The sequence below is a fragment of the Pleurodeles waltl genome, chromosome 7 (genome assembly GCF_031143425.1).
Source record: "Pleurodeles waltl isolate 20211129_DDA chromosome 7, aPleWal1.hap1.20221129, whole genome shotgun sequence".
NCBI lineage: Eukaryota > Metazoa > Chordata > Amphibia > Caudata > Salamandridae > Pleurodeles > Pleurodeles waltl.
The window spans coordinates 1,111,027,870-1,111,048,589 of record NC_090446.1 but is presented as its reverse complement, the minus strand read 5'-3'; the positions used below and the strand labels follow the sequence as shown (position 1 = coordinate 1,111,048,589).

Sequence of the window (20,720 nt, the reverse complement as noted above, 5' to 3'; positions counted from 1 at the left end):
AGGCTTTTGGCGAAAGGCAGATAGATGAAAACGAATGAAACCTTATGCATGTGACGTTTTGGTGGAAAAATAATTGAGAAAAAAGATCAATACTCTAATAAATACATGTTATGCATTTTGAATACCCCTTATGTCATTAACATGGTTGGCTCTCTACCTTTTATTTTAATCTTCTGAGGTGTAGTGAGGGATAGTATTACTCCGGCTCTGATACTCTGTTTCTATATGTATCACAAATGGCATCTTTCAAACAAAATTAATAGAAATGCACCTTTCGTTTTTGAAGTTGATTCCACCAACACATTTGCAGGGAGGACGGCAAGTAAACATACATGTCTCCTCCAACGAATTCCGCTCACACGATGATCAGCTGACATTCCAGAATGCCAGCTGATTACATCACGCACCAGGGTGCGAACTTTCCTACGGTGTCCTAGAAAATACACTTAAGTACCAGGTACCGTTCTAACACATCTCCCCCTTTACAGTATTATTAGATAAATGATTGTATACACATGTTTGAATCTTAAGAATACTCTTATTATAACACATTACATTTAAAACAAAACTTACTAATAGTTTACATTAAGCACACTATCTTAGATGATACTGACATTCATATGCTAAAATGTAGGTAAACTGGAACTTAAGATGATACTGACATTCATATGCTAAAAAGTAGGTAAACAAGAGTACACCATCAATCACACACAGTCATTAAAACCTTCTGGGTGTAATAACTTCTCGTCCTGACCTGCTTTTTATATTACTACCTAAAGTGTTTCTCTCCTGGTTTGTGCTACCGTCTTCGTGTGGATACCCGATTCCTGCAAACTGCTCCGAGTTTCTTCGACTTTGGTAATCTACATGGCCATTGTCACGTGTATTCATATTACAGAGACCTCTGGAAACCACCAGTTGAAGGGAATAGAATACCCTAGAGGATGTCTTGTACAGAGTGTACATCCTGCAGTTAACAGAGAAGCAGAGGAGAAAGTGCTTGCTCAGATGCCCCAAGCATACTGAAGCAATGCCAATGCCAATGCCAACAGGAGATAAGAGTGCAGTGTTTAGAAGAAGAGCAGCACCAGTCTAGGAATCGCCTCTGAAAAAGATTAGGGAGAATAGCCTCAGATTACATCTACTGAGAGATATACCCTTAAAGGTAATGAAAATCATGACATTCATGCTGGAAGAGCCCAACCTCCGACATGACAGCGGAGGGAGGGAAAAAAGTACCCATAAAAGAACTGCTGACTCAAACCAAGCAGCGAGGTGCAAAAACAACAACAAAGCACCTTTTGTGGACCCCTGAAGAGGACGGGAGGCACGCAAAATGGCTTGCACTAAGGGGTTACCAGAGACTTCCTGTTGTAGTCCTTTTGGGAGGTCAAGGAAGACATACTAAACTGAAATTCAGATGGACCTGCAGGAAATGAGACTGAAAATAGCAGACCTCGCAGGACGCGTGGACGAAGTGGAAAAAGGCCTCCATGAGCTGGTAAATCACTGCAAATACAACAGATCATTACCCTCTGGGAACATGTCACTCTTCAAGAAAAATGTAAGCACTTTGAGAATCGATTGAGATGAAATAATGTCTGCATCCGAGGAATACCTTTGAACATCTGTAACAGCGACCTGACAAAATATATTTAAGACCTCTTTGAAATCATTCTCGATTGATCCTGCTTGGAACCAATTAAACTGGACAGAACACATAGAAACGCCAAATGATAAGGCACAAAAAAGGGCGCCACCCAATGTCTTCACTAGAGTCGACTTTTTCAAGGAGAAAGAAGCCTTCATGCTGCAAACCCAAACAAAATGGACCTCTTCCCTTCAATGGAGCTTCGATACAGCAGTTCCAAAATCTGTCGTCCATTACGTTGGCAAAGCGCGGCTCATTTTGGCCTTTTGCCCCAGTGGCTGAAGGCAAAAAGAATACAATACAGAAGGGTCACCCATTACAGGTCATCTTTCAGCGGAAGATCCCAATAAGAAGCCTAGACTAGACATGCTCACTCATGGATCTAAATTCGCAAAGCTCTTCCTCTGCCACAATGGATTGAACAGAAATAAGCAACACTTGAGGGAAATTGGAACAGTAATGAATGAGTGAAGAAGATCAAAACCTAGGGAAGAAATTACAAAGGGCAAATAAATCCTTCTCACACACCTGAAGCTTGTCCTCACTGATCGCCAGGAAACCTCTCCACCCATTAACGGTTAAAGTAGACACTTTACTGGACCTGGTACCACTATAATAGTGGCAACAACAGCCCTGAAAGGACAGCAAAAGGCTACCAGATTGGTGGGGATGTGCCCAGGTAGAGGTCCCAGGATACTCGTACACAAAGCCAATACTCCCCATGGTACACTTCAATCCACATGAAAATGGAACAGGTAACATTGAGGAGGGACGCATCACAGTACATATGGTGAGTCAGCAGCAAACAGTAACACATATGCACTACAGTGTATAGTCCTACAGGTTTAGTTTAATCAAGCAGTTTTAAGGTTACATTATCTTAACAGATGATGATTAGGGTAGGGAAAAACCAACACTACCAGTATTACTACAAGGCTAGATAAGTCAACGCCCTATTACATCAGACCCCTATTCCGAATAATATACACTTCATGCTTGAAGTCCTTGATGACTAGGTCATCATAAATAAGTATAGTCGCATTTAGTATTTAGGGACTGGACGACCCCACAAAGTGCTTGGATATATTGGGAAAACATAGGAAATCGGGAGTGGATGCTAGCCTTCTACAAATTATGCCCTTTTGATGTCAGATCAGTAGAGACTAGGATCTAGGTAGTTCCCCACACAGTACCATGCAGCAGCCTCCCCTGAGAGAGCTAGAGATACCATTATCTTTCGAGCCAAAACAAATTTGTGAAAAGGGAAATCAAAGGGAAAGGGAAATCAAAGCACATAAAGAGGGTGGCTGGCTAATATTAGTAGTGGAATGGGAGAACTAGCCTCTCATGATACCCACTCTCAATGCCCCCAACACAGGACAAGAAAAATCCTAGCTCTAAAAACTCAGACAACCCTGTCATAACTGGAGAAGACTTCACTTGTGTGGCAAACTCTGTGCAGGGCAGGTCCCACCAAAGCATAGGAGGACACCAGCTTTCTCAGCAGCTGGTAATAGTGAGAGCCACTATAATTATGCTATTCTGTGGCTGTGGCATTTTTAACATAATTATTGATTTTTTGCACCGGTCATATAGGGCCTGATTACAACTTTGGCGGAGGGGGTTAATCCGTCCCAAATGTGACAGATCTCGGCCATTGTATTACGAGTCCATTATATTCTATGGAACTCGTAATACGGTGGGCGGGATATCCGTCACATTTGGGAAGGATTAACCCCCTCCGCCAAAGTTGTAATCAGGCCCATAATGTATTATCTGCTACAAAATCTGCAGGTGTTTACAAACAAAATGTTTGTACTTATTCGGGTCAAAAGTTACTAAAATCATGCCAACCTATATTGCTGCTCAGTGGAGCGACCTATGCAAATGCTGACTGTTCTTCTTTCAGTTGCTTTTTACTGTATTTGAATGCTAAACTGCTACTAATGACTTGAAACCTTTGCACAGGCAGTGTTAACCTGTGAAAGAATGGCAAAATTATACAGAAATACTACCACAAAATGTGCCAATTACGTTGCATAATTTGCCTCTTCTTGCCCCGTAATTTAACCAACCCTGTTGCATACTTTGTTCCTCCCTTACGTGGCCCTGGTAAGACTATACACCATCAGCTCAGCTTAATTGGCACCATGACACCCACTTCACACAGATTACTCACTTCTCAACAGCACCCGAACACCATGCACACATTGACCATATTTTACTTGATCAAAGGCTGAGGCTCCGGATCCGAGATGTAGAACAAGGGCCCCGAAACACATCAGACCATGGTCCCATACAATTGGTACTTGAATGGCTTGAGGCAGTGGACAAAAAGGTAGGAGGAGCATGGAACTTAAATGGCTCCCTCTTACACGATCTTGTGGCCCTTTTTAAAATCTGTAAAATAATACAGGAATACTGCACACTAAACAACACTGGAGAGCTTAACCTTAGGGTGGTATGGTATGCACTAAAGCAGTGGTTTTTAAACTCTTTAATGCCATGCCCCCCCCACCAAGTGGGGGAAAAACAATATTGGTGCACTCAGAATTTTTCACAGTTATTATATTAAGTTGGCAATGGTTAAACATGTCTAGACTTATTTAAACATTGCAGTTAAGTTCTGTTACCTTTTAAAAAATTGACTATTTGTTTCTGCTTAAAACAAAGCACTGTTATCTGCACCATGCTTCTTTTGGCCAGAGCCTGGCACCCCCCTTGGATCACTTAAGGCCACCCTAGGGGGGCCTGCCCCCTAGTTTGAAGACCCCTGCTCTAAAGGCAGTAGTGAGGGGCATGCTCAAGAAGCTTGTCACTTATGTCACATTAGAGAAGTTGAACCTCAACACCACTGTGTCGACCTGAAATCCCTCAAGTGTAACCACAAAGCAACCGCCTCTAAAAGGATTGGGGGCAGCTAACTTCAGTTAGTGGTCAGATCCACACTGCAGAACATAATAAAGCCAGTTACCTTCTAACCAGGATAAGTGCACACTTCATGGAGGAAGGTAGCAAAGTAGGAGCCCTGCACACCAACAAACTCCAAGCGCAGACTTATGTTGGGGAGATAAGGGATCAAATGAGGGCAAATTGCAAGCTTCTCACACATTTTACAAAAAGCTATATGCAGTCTCTCAAACCAATGTGAAAGCCATAAATGCATATTCACACTGGTAATCCTCCCTATGGAGCAAGAACAAATAAATGAACTGGCAACAGTGTCCGAAGTCCTTACGCAAATACAAATTTCAAGACAGGCAAATCCAAGGCACAGATAGCTATATGCCATGATTTTGCAAGCAGTGTGCGCCTCTGCTAGCTCCAATACTAGCAGGCGTTTACAAGAGCATGGACCACACTCATGGTCTTACCTGCTCTATGACAGAAGCAACACTCTCCCTGATAGCTAAACCTGGCAAAGATCCCACTCTGTGCTTGTCGAATTGCCCGATCTCCCTGTTGAACATGGACATGAAAATAAACGCAAAGGTGCTGGGAAATTGCTTTGAGGTGGTACTGCCACTCCTAATTCATGCTGTCCAGACAGACTTTACACCCTAAAGGCCAACCAGAGATAGCACCAAAAGAGCCCTTCATTTAATAGATCTAGGGCAGAAGCAACATGAAGAGGTGATACTGCTATCACTGGACACTGAGAAAGCATTTATAGACTGGAACATGCATAATAGACTGGGACATGATGACAGAAAGTTTGTGCACACTTCGGGTTGGTGTCAGGTTCCAAGGCCGGGTGAGGCACTGTATCCCTCTCACTGGGCCAGAATACAGATAAATAGCAAGACATCATTATCCATGGTGATACAAAAGCACGTTTGTCAACTTTCCCTGATGCTCTTCGCCCTGGATCTAGAACCCTTCTTACAAAAAAAATAAAACAACATGCTCATATCCATGATCTCAACTTCCACCAAGGTATGGTCAAGGTATCAGCTTCTGCAGACTTAACATTGGCGCGAGAGAAAACTCTGCCACGTGGCAGTTGGCAGAATTTTGCTTGAACTTCACATTACAATCGTAACGCGGAGTGGTCAAAATTCCACCAAATCCGCCGGCGGAGCAGAATTTATTGCCCACTCCTAATCATAAGAAGTCTCTGACACGCTTCCCAAAGCAAACACACTTTTCACAACATGGTGACCTGGTGTCAGTAGTTCCGGGGAGGTACTGAAATAAAGCTAGAGGAACTAGGTAGTGGATTGTTTGGTTGGAGAGACTAAGAACTGTTCAGATCTGCAGAATAATTAAAGAGATGCACAATAGCTTGTTAAAATGCTGGAGGCAGAACTTCACTGAAAATAACAATATGATAAAAGCAAGCGAGTTTGCATCATTATCTGTGAGACGAACGATGTTACTGCTGCTTTTCCAGTTTCTAGTTGCTGTGTAGAAACTTCCAATGCAGCTTTTAAAGATCTGGGAGTGCAGGCGCACAGCTTAGAGGAAATAAAGGCTATGCTGTACCTTTTGTCTGGGGAGTGGATAAGGCCTCCCATACACAAACGAGCATATACGGTACACCCTAGATATGGGGGCGTGGGAGTGTCAGATTTTGGGTACTGCAATGAGGCCGTCCTGGTGCATTATGTAATATAATAGCTCATCGTGGAAAGGGATAACATTTGGTGCTTCATATACCAGAATCTAACGGCCCGCACCCGCAAAAAGGGGAGGTACTTTGGGTCCCTAAAAGCAGTGTTACAGTAACGCTTGAGATCTGGGATGGTCTGACAAGAAGCCACTATCTTACCACGTTGCCATTCCCCATGACACCTAGTGTTGATAATGCTGACTTCACCCAGGGTTAGATAGAGCCCTTTGTCAGAGATAGAAGAAAGAGGGCTGCTTTTGGTTGCAAGACTTCTACCACGATAGGGAGGCCCGCACATTCAAAAATATCAAGACAACATATGGAGTTCCCGAAGGAGAAAAGTTCCATTACCTCCGAATAAAGCACTCTGTTACAAAGCCCTGCATTAGCATCAAGGCCCCTTAGGAACTTCGCAAATTTCCTCCACGTATTAACACCCACAAAACACTTAGGCCTTCATTAGAACCCTGGCGGTCGGACTAAAAGTGGCGGTAATACCGCCAACAGGCTGGCAAAAAAAAAAATGGAATCACGGCCATGGCGGTTACCGCCATGCCAAACCGCCACTTCTATACTTCGACCGCCAGGGTGGTAACGACTGCTGGGATGGAGACTTCGGTCTCCAGCCCAGCGGCCATCACTATACTGCCAGCGGTATCAGGACCCCGCATACCGCCATGGATTTCATGGGGTTCTGTACCAACACGAAATCCATGGCAGTAGGCACTATCAGTGCCAGGGAATATGTTCCCTGGCACTGATAGGGGAGGGCTCTGGGGAGTGGGAGGGGGTGAAAGAGACCCCAATCACCTACGACCCCCTACCACCCTGCAAAGGTGGTAGGACCTCCTCCTCCCACCCAGTCCCCAGATACAAACACACACCCGTACAGGCATGCTCACACCACATACACATACATGCACACATACATGCACACAGACATTCATCACATTTCCCATACACACAATACACCCACCGCATGCATACACACACTCACACAACTTCTGTACACACTCACACTCACACCCCCATGCAAGTACACAACACCCACCCACCCCCCTCCCCTAACGGACAATCACCTTACCTGGTCCGGTGATCCTCCGGGAGGGAACGGGATCCTTGGGGGCTGCCAGCTCCCCGTCACCAGAACACCGCCACGCCGAATCCTGGGTTGTGATTCGCTGGACGGTGTTCTGATGACGTGGCGGTGGAGGTGGAGCAGCCTCCACTACACCGCCGACCGCCAGTATGGCTGCTGGCAGTTCTCCGTCCGAAAAAGGGAGGGGGGCTGCTAGCAGTCATAATACACTGGGCTGGAGACCGCCTGCACTGGCGGTCTTCAGCCCGGCGAACCTTGAAAAAAGACCGCTGAGGTCCAAATGAGGGCCTTAGTATCCCCAATGTGTGTACTGCTCGATCCAAAACCGTCCCAATTGAGTTTTACATATCAAGGTCAGTGGGAGAAAGAACTCAAAATCTCTGTCACTCATAAACATTGCAATTGCATTTTTACAAGGACAAATACACTTTGCTTGCCATGCCTAAGGACGAGAGACCCTCTATAAAATTGTATATAGGTGGCACACACACCAGTATGCCTGCAAGCTATCAAAAGAGCACGGTCAGCGACCTACGATCTGCTGGAGCCAGCGTGGGGAAGAGGGCACTATCCTGCACATGCTCGATACTCAAAGACTTTTGGGGAGCCTTATCCAACAACGTTTCGCAGATAGAAGGAGGGGCGGAGGAATACGTCCCAGCATCCATAATCGTAGGGAGCAGCGAAAGCCTACCCAGTATACTCTGTTAAAGGGAAGCATAGCTCACACTTAGTAGTAGGGGCCAAGCGAACAATGCTAGGCTTATGGAGCAGCACACTGGGACGACACCCAAATTATAGCTCTAGCGCCTCAGGCACTTAATTGCACATGAAAAGGAGCTAAAAGGGGAGTCATCGTGTGTTAATAAAATGTGAGGCCCAATGCTGAAATATTTAAATGACGAGAATAGAGGCTTGTACTGCCCATCTAGACTACGTGCTCGGGTTCTTTTAGATAGCGAGAAATATATGCTAACAACCAAAAGTGGGGATGGCGGCAGTGCAGTTCAACCAGACTGGTTTTCAAAGTGGTGGTCGCTGGGGCGCGGGGATGGTTCAGAAGGTGGGTGGCTGGATGTTGATGTTCGTAGGTTTAACGACGGAAATAGCTGTCTGAAGTTGTGTAATTTAAAAACCCAATAAAATGATTGAAAGCTAAAACTGTACCCCTTTTTGATGCACTCAGCTGAGCTCATGCAAATATATCTCATATTCTCAAACTTCTAAAAACCTTACTATTCGCATTTTTAGCCCAGATTACCTGTATGCTGCATATTTGTTTTAATAGAACTTAAGTTAAGTGCAGAAATTAATTTTACAAATTGTGAGTAAGCCCTTCGCCCATGCCTCCAGGTAAACATACATACTAAAAGCGCATTGTTTATTTTAGGTATCAGTGGAAAAATATTCCCTTAATTTTGACACTCTGCACAACAACGTAGTGCCACATTGACACTTATGATAATTTGGAAGTAAAACTTATATCTTTTTTAAACAGACCACATCTGGCTGAGGCGTGTTTAGCAAACTACACTGAGTCTGCAGAGGTCAAAAGTAATAGATGCCTAGAATAAGTAAATAGGGAAATGCATGCATCACAGCCAGGAGTGTAAAATGTTTCTATCAGTGCAGTACTTCAATGGTGGACCACTTTGCTACTGTAGAAAATACAGATCATCAACACTGGATTCGCAAAGGACAGCCTTTTTGATCTCCTAGTCAATACATTGGTTAATTTCGCTAATCTCTAGTGTTTTTCTGTAGTTGAGGGCTTGTCCATGTCCATGATTATCTTAGCATAGGCTTGACTGCTTCAGTGGTCATAGTGAAGCAATTTTCACATGACTATAGAACAACGTGGTAGGATGCCATTCAGACTAGATGTCATAACTTTGCAATCGGACATCTCTGAACTCAGTTTCCATCTGACACCTCTGAGCTCCCGATGTATTCATGTGAGGACTCCTATGAAGATTGGTACAGAAATTGTGAAAGATGCAAGAAGATCATGTACTAAATGTCGCCTATGCCTGTAAGATATTCTGCATTTTGTGATGTTTTTTTTAATTCTTCTCTGAAGGTTCACGTCTTCAACAATTGAGTATTATTAGGCTTACAGTTTATAAATCCATGTCTGCCAACAGTTACAAGGACTTTTATAGAAAATATAGGTGTTAACCCTTTCCTGAACAACAGTTAGTTTTATGCTCACTGGTGTTGGGGGCGATCGAGGAAAAAAAAACTTTTCTTGGGGCATCAAATGAAGGAATTTAAGCAGTGCACCCTGAGGTGGTGGTAGTGTTGGAAGTAATTTTTAGTATGACCACTGTTTGTTCTCCAACAGAGCACTGCTGTGTTGAATGGAGTTACAACCTAAGTGCACCATTACCCACAGTGAGGATGGCTGCTGTCTCATATCCCGTTCCTTTGTGGTAACTTGCAGTGGTACCAGCGGAAATATTATCATGAAGTGCAAGTTGTTTTATCTGCATTCCTGTGGAGAGACTGCCTCCTGCCTCTCCCTGAAAACTCTCCCACATAACAGATCCATTGCCTACCTTCGTGCATTGAATATGTTTGTTTATGTACCCTTCTATATGCTAGGAATGGAGAATGTTCATTTGGAACACTCACTGTGTAGATGGCTGCACAAGATGGTGTTCTCCCTTTTGCCTGTCTTTCATCATAGTATCCTGCATGGCAGCTTGCATGTCCCTGTTGTACAAGGCTCACTCGCCACAACTGGGGTTACCTATTGGATGGAGACCGTCCTTATCCCTCCGTTGCCTAGTGTAGTTTCCCTTCATTGAAATTCTCCATCTCCCTTTTTCCTGTCTTGCCTATCAATGTGAGCTCTCCGTTTGCACCAGTGCTAATTAGATAGGCATCCTGAATTAAACAGTTCAGTCTGGTTTGACCTGACCCTACCTGCACCTAGAACCCGCAAACCCCTAGGCAAAGGGACACAATTCTTCATGGCAAGAGGAACATTTTGAACTTTAATTAGGGCAAACCTTGGTTTGCATATGCTTCCTATATGTGCTGTCCAAGTATGGAAAATGCTTGCCCTCTGGCCAGGACTCTGTACTTCAACTGAGCCTTGGGAAGACAATATACCAGCATATTTTTGATACTTTGCAGGTGCTGAACCTTTGTTGGTGGCTGTCCTTCCTTAGGTTAGGGCCAAGATTGGATTTCTGGAGCCCCTTGATGCTTTCCTCAAATTGGGAGAATGGGAGCTGGATTGCTGTACATTATTAGGAGCTACCCCCTTACCGCCTGGAATATCTTCACAGGGCCATAAAGGAACCAAGATGACACAGGACTCCAGAGATTCCCTGCAGTTCAGCTGGTTTGGAGAAAGATAAGGATGAGCCATTCATGATTTGTGAACCTGCAAGCCATACCCCTTTGACCTTTGGTGAGCCTGCATCTATTTCTAATCCACTTGGTACCCTTAGAATTGTAAAATGCATCCATTTGTAGTCTTAGTTGGACTCTGAGGGCTTTCCTTCATGTCTCTTCAAATGCACTTGCGTTTCAAAGTCTGGAGCCCTTTGTTCTGATTTCTGAAACAATATTGCTTGCTCTTAATATTCCTAAGATATTGTGATTTAAAATCATGGTTGGAGCTTGCCATGATCGAAGATATCCATTGTCTCCTGGAACTCTGGTTTATCTCCCTTTTCCAAGCTTCTCTCTGCAACTCTACCAAGTGCCTAGTTATGTTTTGAGTTGCAGACAGTGTGCAAGGCTGAGGTGTTTTCAGGGTTACTGTGTGTTGTCTTTGGTGCAGCTTGAATATGGCATCAACCAGAGACACAAGGCCCTGATGAGAGGAAAGTGAGAAGACCTCCAAGATGGTGCTGCCTCCATAAGCGCTAAATGTAAGTGGAGGTCAAGAAGTGAAAGTAGCAGGAGCTCAGGGCCACGAGGACACATCAGACAGAGTAGTATCTTGCTGCTATTTTGAGTCTTCTGCAGTAAGACCGTGCCCTGCGGTGGCTGAAATCTTTCATAACACAAGGATAACCCTGGGATCCATAGGGGCTTGGGTACATTTTCAATGTTTTCAAGAAACAGTGCCCCCTATTATATAACAGTTAAACAACAGTTCATGGATAAAAAGTATATTCGAAAAACAATCTTTTAATAAAGGAAATGTAAAAAAAAAAACAATTCTTAAGTGCATGATTGACAGTGGAGTGCAAAAAACATACTTGGTGCTCAGGCGAAAGTGATACAAATACACAATGAGTGTATCCCAATTTACACAATCTTTAAGCAGCCTGTAAATTCAATATAATTATTAAAAAGTCGATGCCTTTTTAATCCTCATACTTAAAGGAATCATAATCGGGACTTGAATCAAAGTCTGCTCAAAACCGTGCAGAGTAAACTACAAAAACATTCCTAATGAAAAAGACAAGCATATATACCAGTTAAGATAATATAGGCTGACATAACATAATTGGTAATGTACACTTATTCGTTCTTATTATATACATCTTGTTGAAGTATTTACAGTAATCTCTCTAAGGGAATGCAGGTGCATCTGCAAGATTGAAGGAGAGTGAGTAGGGACTTTAAGCGAGGATTCAAGAGAAGGACTTGTAGTGAACGAGGTGCAGTATTTTAAAGAAGGCTTACTAAGATATGAGTGAAAAGAAACCAATCTGGTCAAATTGGAACCTTAGAGTGGGACATCAGAATCTATGAGAGCATTTTATGCTGTTCGCAAAAAGGGGGATGGTCATGAATATTGGGGAGATGGAATTTAAAAAAAAGAAAAAGAAGAAGCCCCAGACAACAGACCTAATGGTGAATAGTACTATGGCCTGCCGAAAATATCTCCGCTGATCAGAGGTAGCAAGCATTTTGCAAGCTGACAGGTCCGTGATATGTTAGCCATGCTGAGGCCTGATCAAAGGCAAGGTCCGTGCGGTTGTGAAGTGCAGCTAATTTGTCAACGAGGACAGTCAGGGGAAATAGAGATGGGACTTTGAAAGGCAGGGTGGCCAAAAATGGTGGCACTCTTGTAGTGTCAAAAATAGAATGAAACAACACCTGTCAGATGTAAAGAGGTCTGAGTCAGGGGCTATGCCAACAAGGGATTAAATGTAGCAGAAACCTGAAAGGTAGGGTATCAGAGGACAATAGGGAATTTAGGTTACTGGATAGCAACTAATATACCCGATGCCTCAGAGAGGATGCCCAGGGGAAATAGAAATAGGACTTTAAAGAGAGGATGACTATTTTGTAATAGCAGAGATTATATAGAATGAAGGCAAACCTGTCTGATGTAGAGGGCTCTGGGTCGGGGCAATGTTGGCAAGTGATAGAGTATAGCAAAAGATGAACTGTGCAGTCTCAGTTATGTCCATGACAGAGTCAAAAATCAAAAGGTTATGAGTGGGCAGTAAGAGCCCACGGGGGAGAGTGCTGGATGTCCTGTTAAATGGTGACAACGTTACATCCCTACTGCTGGCATTCTTCAACATTGAGACTTTTGAAGGTTTCCTTTCAGCCCAACCAGAGATCCAATAAGCTGTCAGACTTCCCACTAGAAGCCAGGACAATCCCGAGATGGAACGGGAACCATTATGGTAAACTTGGGCTCCATCAGGCAGAGAGGAATTAACTAAGGCAGTCACAAAGAATAAAGGGTTCCTATGGGGAGACCAGAGGATCCATAACTTTGCCAATCCCTCACTGCCACCCCAAAAGTGGAGACTTAATCTGCAAGTGCTGAAAAAAAACTTGACTGCAGTCGGCCTCATGACCCTACTTTTGCACCCAGTGAGCTTGACACATTCAGAAGCAGCCAAGTACTTCCTGTCATCAGTGAAGGGCAGACCTAAAGGGGCCTGTAGTTCTCTGAACTGGACCCCAGTCTTTTCCTCCTGCTTAGCCAAGATCGCATCAACAAGCATTTCAGATAGTGTTTCAACATCACTTGAAGATCAGGGGAGATTACATGATGGATTGAGCTGATCACCTTCTCTGACAAACCCTTTGCCTCTGGGTGGGTAGGGGTGAAAGTATCCTCCTAAAATCAGCAGCATAAACCATCAGAGAATAATTTTCGGTTACCAGAACAAGAAATAAATGAGCTTCTACAAATTCTGCGGCATAAACTTGGGTCTCAGATGCAGCTGTACACAAGTGGAGGTGGAAGTTTTTTCTTTTATTCTCTTAGTTCAAATTGTCTCAGGCCTTAGGATTTCATATCGAGAGTAAAGAAAAATCGACAAAACAAAATAAAAAGAGAAGGTAAATGAAATCCTCATCCTAGTCCTCTAGGTGACCATTTTGACTGTTGCTCGGTCTTCTGGTCTTTTTCAGCAAGTTCTAGTGTTGACCCTTGGGAGAAACAGGAAAGGTCCTGAGCTGTCTACTCTGTTTCACTGGCACCCATCACCATAGTGAATTCTCACAGTGTTTTCCGTTTTTGTGGTTTCATGAGAGCGAAGTGCTGTGTCACTTTCCTACCCACCAACAACCAACGAATACAGATAAATGACAGGGAGATGTAGGTGACGCTTGCTACCGAGTCCTACTAATTCCCTAACAACTTCTAAGGCTTGCAAATGCAGCTGAGTTCAGTTCTTGCCTTAACCCGCAACTCGAGGAACGAGCCATGGCTGTCAGGACATCAGCGTTCTTCTCCAGGCATGACGCTTGGGCTCCCATGGTGTTCTCCTCTCCTCGGTGTGCTAGTAGTCCATCTGCACCATCTTCGACCTGTCAGCAGTGCGTCCCTCTTTTCCACTGGTGTCTTCTTCTCTCTGTGTTCTTCTTGCTCCGGTAGAGACGCCAGGTGTTCGGTGGCCACTTTTTCACCTGGGTTGGCACGCCTCTCGACCTCGGCCATCTCTCTCTGCAGGTGGGTGTCACTTCTGTGGTATTGTGCGCTGCCTACCTGAGGTGTCAGTCTTGCTTGTCAGCCTTATTGGAAGTCCTGGTGTCTGAGCACTGGTCTGTTCCACATGATGTTAGTCTGCACAGGGACTATTGTCATTTGGGCCTTGTAACCCTTGTATCACAGTGTAGTGTGAGGACACAGCAGGCAAAATGATTTCCACATGCGTTTCTCTGACTTGCTGGCCACGAGCATACTCTGAATTTGAGGAGGGGAACAAACTAAATCCTCTTACAGCAAAACCTCACATGACCCATGACGCCCCTCAGTACTCGAAGCCTAAGTGTGTCTACTATCCTGTTAAACTACATGCCAATCTTTAGTAACACTCACCTCCACCTCCCCTTTTCAAAGCCAATCCGAAGTCAGGACTAAGCACTGAGGAGTCCCAAAGCACCTCCTCATCCAGTGGATGGAATTTCTAAGGAGGAGAGTGTAGGCATCTTCATTAGTAGAAATTCATTACTGAAGACGTTCTATTAAACAGGCCTTTCAAATTGTCTGTTCAACGAAAAAAATGTAGCAAGTTTTAAGGGAAAGGCTATTGTCATTCGACGAGAGAGTAGCTGTAACTGGCCTTTCTAATGAAGAAAGGCAACAAAATATCTGTCCAAGACGTTGCATACAGAACCTATATATTAAGGACTGAGAGGACAAGGAAGGCAATATGTCGGTGATGAGGCTTGTTCATGGCTCCTTTGTGCTTTGGTAAGGTCTGGATCAGTTATGTGCAGTTGATTTGACGTTTTTTAGCTTCATTTTTTGGTAGTTTTTTCTGGCACGTGTTTTATAGTAAACGAGGAGCTACTTATTTTTACTGATGACCTCTGTCCCTTTTTCTCTGTCCTTTGCCTCAGAGTGAGCTGGAAGCCAAGGAAGCAGTTGTTATCGCAGAGGAGCTGTTGCTTGATTTGCTCAGTGATGTACGGAGCCCAGAGCGACCACGGTCACCAATGGATTCTTATGTCACCGAGGAAGACTTATTCAAAATGAAGAATCCACAGGTAGGCACTTGTTCATAATGGGTGATAACTTGCAATAAGCAAATTACATCGGCCCAATAATGGGTTTTGAGACGTTCGTGCGTGGTTTAGATAGCCAGAGCAGTGATAAGCACCCCCGTTCAATTAAAGTAAGTCTTGTAAGATCCAGATTCTGTGTTGTTTTTTCAAGTGAAATTATGATAGAAAATACGATATTTCTATAGTATATAAAGCAGTCTTGACATCAAGAGCGAATATATGTATTTTTTCGGTGTAAATTATAAATCATGTTACGTGATATGGTTTCCTTGCTCTCTTTAGACTTCAGCCATGTTTTCCCCTTTGTTTCATGTCATCTTGCTCTTATTTCCTTTTTTTCTGCTAACAGTTATACTACAAAGATCACATTGTAAGAGAAATGCATGCAGTGTGGAAGCACCAAGTGGATGTTCCCACAGTTGAAGAGGGTGAAGATTCAAAAAGCCATCCCACTGAAGTGGTCGTCGATTCCAAGTTGCTGTCCACCACAGAGGTTCCGAATCTCAAGAGTCTTCCATATACAGAGGTCAGAGATCCCAAAACTGCCACTAGTACTGAAATCAGGGATCCCGAAAGATTGCTTTCTATTGAGGTCAGGGACCTCAAAAGTCCCACTGTAGAACAGGTGAGGGGTTTGAAAGGTGCCTCTGCCACAGAGTTCAGTGATAGTCAGCATTCCATCAAAGGCAAGAGTTCCACAGTCGAAGAGGTCAGAAATACCATGAATCTTGCAGCTGGAGAGGTCAGGAACAGCATAAGCCTTCCAGAAAAGTTAGAAGGCCCCTCCTCTTCCTGGAATCTGTCATTGGAGGATTTCAAACAGGTGCCGGTGCTCTATTTTTAAGTTTTCTATGTTGACTGGATGAAAGTTACCATATGTTTGGCAGCTGGCAGGGTAGTATTCTTAGGAATGTTCTGTAAGGTCTCCGTGTTGGAATCTGTCAGTAGATCATATATCTATGTGTATACTTTGTAGATTAGAGTGATAATTCGAGTTTTAGTAATTGTGTAAGTAACAAGATTTTTACTAAGCTTCTTCATGGAATGTATTGCTCTTACCAACTTGAGCCATCCCTCGTACTGGAACCTGAGGCTCTGTGGACAGCAGGGGTCTGAGCCAAAGTTCAGGGAGTTCCAAACTTACTCTTGTGACCGGAGGCTATCCATGAAAATGATAGATCATGCAAATCTGTCTGTTATTCATACACAGCTCACAAATAAACTTCTTGAAACAGCTAGGGAAGATAAAAAAATTACATATAAACATCACAGGATGTGCCAAGGTGTTTTAAATGGCCCTCTCTGCAGTGACATACTCAGACGTTTTGCCTTCCTTCTCCTATTTTTACTGGATGTTTGCTTTTGTCGGTTTTAGTACTCTGTGTGCTTTATCATTGCTATCCCGTGCTAAAGTGCTTGTGCTCTCTCTCTCTTTAACACATTGTTTAATAGTTTTACACCCAATTCGCATATTTAGTTTACTTGTAAGTCCCTTGCAGGGTGGTATGCCATATACCCATGGCCTGTAAATTAAATGCTACCAGTAGGCCTGCAGCACTTCTTGTGGCACCCACCTAGTAGCACTCTAAAACGTGTCTCAGGCCTGCCACTGCAGCCTGACGTGACATTTAAACCCCCTTGCCAATCCTTAAACTCCCCTTTTATTACATATGTCACCCCTAAGGTAGGCCCTAAGTAGCCCATAGGGCCGGGTTACATGTCCTGGTAGTGAACAACTCTGACATTTCTTTTTCGCTACTGTGAGGCCGACCCCTGCCATAAGATAACATTGGGGATTCCTTGTTAAATTTAATAAGCTGTAATTCCTAAATGAGAAGAGGTAGATATGCCATGTTTGAAACCTATGGAATTGCAATGAGAAACACTCTTTAATAGTAAAGTTTGATTTAGCACTACAATTTTGGAAATGCCACTTTTGGAAAGTTTGCATTTTAATTACCTCAGCTGTTTGTTCCTGCCTGCAGCCAGTCTTGGGTCACATGACTGGTATAGTTGTCCCAATCAAGTCTTACAGTGTGAGTACGAAAGGGCCAACAAATGAGTCATAAAATTCGAAATATGTAGACTAGAATTTTTAAGAAGTTAATTTATCCACTGAGGTGGCTGGTAACACTTTTCAAAGGTTTTTGAGGTTTTTCGCATGGACAGATCATTTGACACACATAAGTCCATTACCACAGAAATGTATATGCTTGTGTAAAAGAAGCAGTGTTGCACGGTCTTGCTTATTTATCATGGAACTTAATTTTTGATTAATTTGGCTCACAGAAACCGCAAACCCAGTTTGCTGCTTTGTTTCTAGTTCAAGAAAGCTCTAAATATAGGTTTTCCCGCTTCAGGATTTGTTTTTACTTGAATGGGGGGGGGGGGGTTCAGTGCTTTCAAACATTAAAAATCAGTGGTTATCAGTGTTCATATTTTCTGATGGATACATCTAACTGCAGATCCCTCACCTTTGAATATCCCCAGGTGATAGACTGGATTTGGAACATTTTCTTAGGGGGCCCCAAATATGATGCTAGAGCCACATATAGTCACCACTCCTGTGCACTGTCATTTCCTTTCTTTCCACGCCTTTCGATGTAGATCCCGACTTTGTTCTCTTATTTTTCTGTCTTTTGAATGAACTTTTTTGTCAAAATTGAGCACAGCGTACAAGGGAAATGTCTCCTCACTAAAAAAACAGGCATCAAACCATGCAAGGACTGCCATAAGCCGATGTTGGTGACGCACCCCTACCAGGTATGTCTGTGGTGTCTAAATTTCCCACCCAACTCAACGTTGTGTGAAGACTGTGCCACGATGAACCCGAAGGCCACCCCACTCTGCAGGACCAAGCTGTACACCCCTGAATGCCATCGGAAGGCTTATTAGAGGGTTGTGTGTCGGAACAACGCAGGTCTTTAGCGCGCCTGCCGTAAGAACGCAGCCCGAACCACAAATGCGTCTCTGCAACACATTCTTTTACCACGCAAGTCATTACAACGACTTGCCTTGGGGAAATCGCTGGACTTTGGAATAGTATAGTTTACTATTCCAGCTCCAGTCAGTGCCACAGTAGGGAAAGTGTTGGACTTAAAGTCCATCAGTCCAACATCACTTTCCCTGAGGCAAGTCGTTGTAATGACTTGAGTGGTAAAGGAATGCGTTGTAAAGACGCATTCGTGGTTCAGGCTCCATTGTAAAGGCACAACGTGACTCGAGCTGCGTTGTTAAGGCTGTTTCCCTCATTAGAGCCTTCTCACTCGAAGTTGAGGATGCAGATGCATTCTCTATTTGGAGGATGTTCTCGAGAGAGGTCCTCTCCCTATTCCAAGTCAACAGGTAAGTCAAAGTCCAAGGGAAAAAAAAAACAATAATAGCAACTCCACCTTCATCCACTCTGATCAAGAGAAGTTGTGCAAACATCAGGGTGCTTCCCAATCTTGGTCTTGGTCCACTGCAGCGGAACAGATTCCTCTGTTTTTTTCCAATCTCAGTTGAATTCTTGGGTCATTTGGCGCTGCTGCAATATGTCAAAGCCTTCAAGGAGACCATGTTGCGCATATTCAGTGCCCTACTGGTTCCCTCTGGTGTGCCTTTGGACCTCAAGGTTCCGAGGAGGCCTCCAAACAGGTCGAAGATCCATCCCAATGCTGACTGTGCCTCTTGGCCCACTACTGGGTCTCCTGCTACTCTGGAGCCGATGCCATTCTTGACTTATCAACCAGTGCCAAAATCCTCTCCGGTTCCATATGCAGCATTGCTTGAGGAAGAACTTATGGTCCTTTCAGACTAGGAAAGAAAACCTCCTTGACCTTGGTCGAATTCGCACCCACTTCGATCCCAAACACAGCCCATGCAGCCCTATTTGGATTCTGATTGGACATTGGCCACTTCCGACACATTTCTCAGATACAGATACCCATGATGGAGATGAGGATTCCCAACTTTATGTCATGGTCATCAAGAGGGCTGCCGAAGTCCTCAACCTCTAACTGCCATCAGTAGCAGTAAAAATAAATGTTTTCATGGATATCCTAACAGATACCTAATGGGCATTTGGGCCAAGGCTGGACCTTGCCCATCTGTAAATAGGAAAATTGCAAGACGGCACAGACCTGCTCTGGGCACCCATCCGTCTTCCTCCTGCACTCTACTCCTGAGAGTCTTATCGTGCAAGCTTCTAGACTATGCCACCATATACAGGGAGTGCAGAATTATTAGGCAAGTTGTATTTTTGAGGATTAATTTTATTATTGAACAACAACCATGTTCTCAATGAACCCAAAAAAAACTCATTAATATCAAAGCTGAATATTTTTGGAAGTAGTTTTTAGTTTGTTTTTAGTTTTAGCTATGTTAGGGGGATATCTGTGTGTGCAGGTGACTATTACTGTGCATAATTATTAGGCAACTTAACAAAAAACAAATATATACCCATTTCAATTATTTATTATTACCAGTGAAACCAATATAACATCTCAACATTCACAAATATACATGTCTGACATTCAAAAACAAAACAAAAACAAATCAGTGACCAATATAGCCACCTTTCTTTGCAAGGACACTCAAAAGCCTGCCATCCATGGATTCTGTCAGTGTTTTGATCTGTTCACCATCAACATTGCGTGCAGCAGCAACCACAGCCTCCCAGACACTGTTCAGAGAGGTGTACTGTTTTCCCTCCTTGTAAATCTCACATTTGATGATGGACCACAGGTTCTCAATGGGGTTCAGATCAGGTGAACAAGGAGGCCATGTCATTAGATTTCCTTCTTTTATACCCTTTCTTGCCAGCCACGCTGTGGAGTACTTGGACGCGTGTGATGGAGCATTGTCCTGCATGAAAATCATGTTTTTCTTGAAGGATGCAGACTTCTTCCTGTACCACTGCTTGAAGAAGGTGTCTACCAGGAACTGGCAGTAGGACTGGGAGTTGAACTTGACTCCATCCTCGACCCGAAAAGGCCCCACAAGCTCATCTTTGATGATACCAGCCCAAACCAGTACTCCACCTCCACCTTGCTGGCGTCTGAGTCGGACTGGAGCTCTCTGCCCTTTACCAATCCAGCCACGGGCCCATCCATCTGGCCCATCAAGACTCACTCTCATTTCATCAGTCCATAAAACCTTAGAAAATCAGTCTTTAGATATTTCTTGGCCCAGTCTTGACGTTTCAGCTTGTGTGTCTTGTTCAGTGGTGGTCGTCTTTCAGCCTTTCTTACCTTGGCCATGTCTCTGAGTATTGCACACCTTGTGCTTTTGGGTACTCCAGTGATGTTGCAGCTCTGAAATATGGCCAAACTGGTGGCAAGTGGCATCGTGGCAGCTGCACGCTTGACTTTTCTCAGTTCATGGGCAGTTATTTTGCGCCTTGGTTTTTCCACACGCTTCTTGCGACCCTGTTG

The 20,720-nt window shown here is 43.9% G+C and overlaps 1 protein-coding gene across 4 annotated transcripts in view; it reads left to right on the top strand.

Annotated features, from left to right (window-relative positions):
• The window catches only part of MYCBPAP (MYCBP associated protein), a 670,648-nt gene that overhangs the window by 358,521 nt on the left and 291,407 nt on the right, over positions 1–20,720 (top strand). For 2 of the 4 annotated variants that reach the window (XM_069200066.1, XM_069200065.1), the window contains exons 13-14: positions 15,142–15,288; positions 15,656–15,832. In XM_069200066.1, coding sequence (XP_069056167.1) covers positions 15,142–15,288; positions 15,656–15,832 — 324 coding nt within the window. Of the gene's footprint in view, positions 1–15,141; positions 15,289–15,655; positions 16,130–20,720 lie in introns of all 4 variants that reach the window. The other 2 variants (XM_069200063.1, XM_069200064.1) reach the window with 1 other exon arrangement.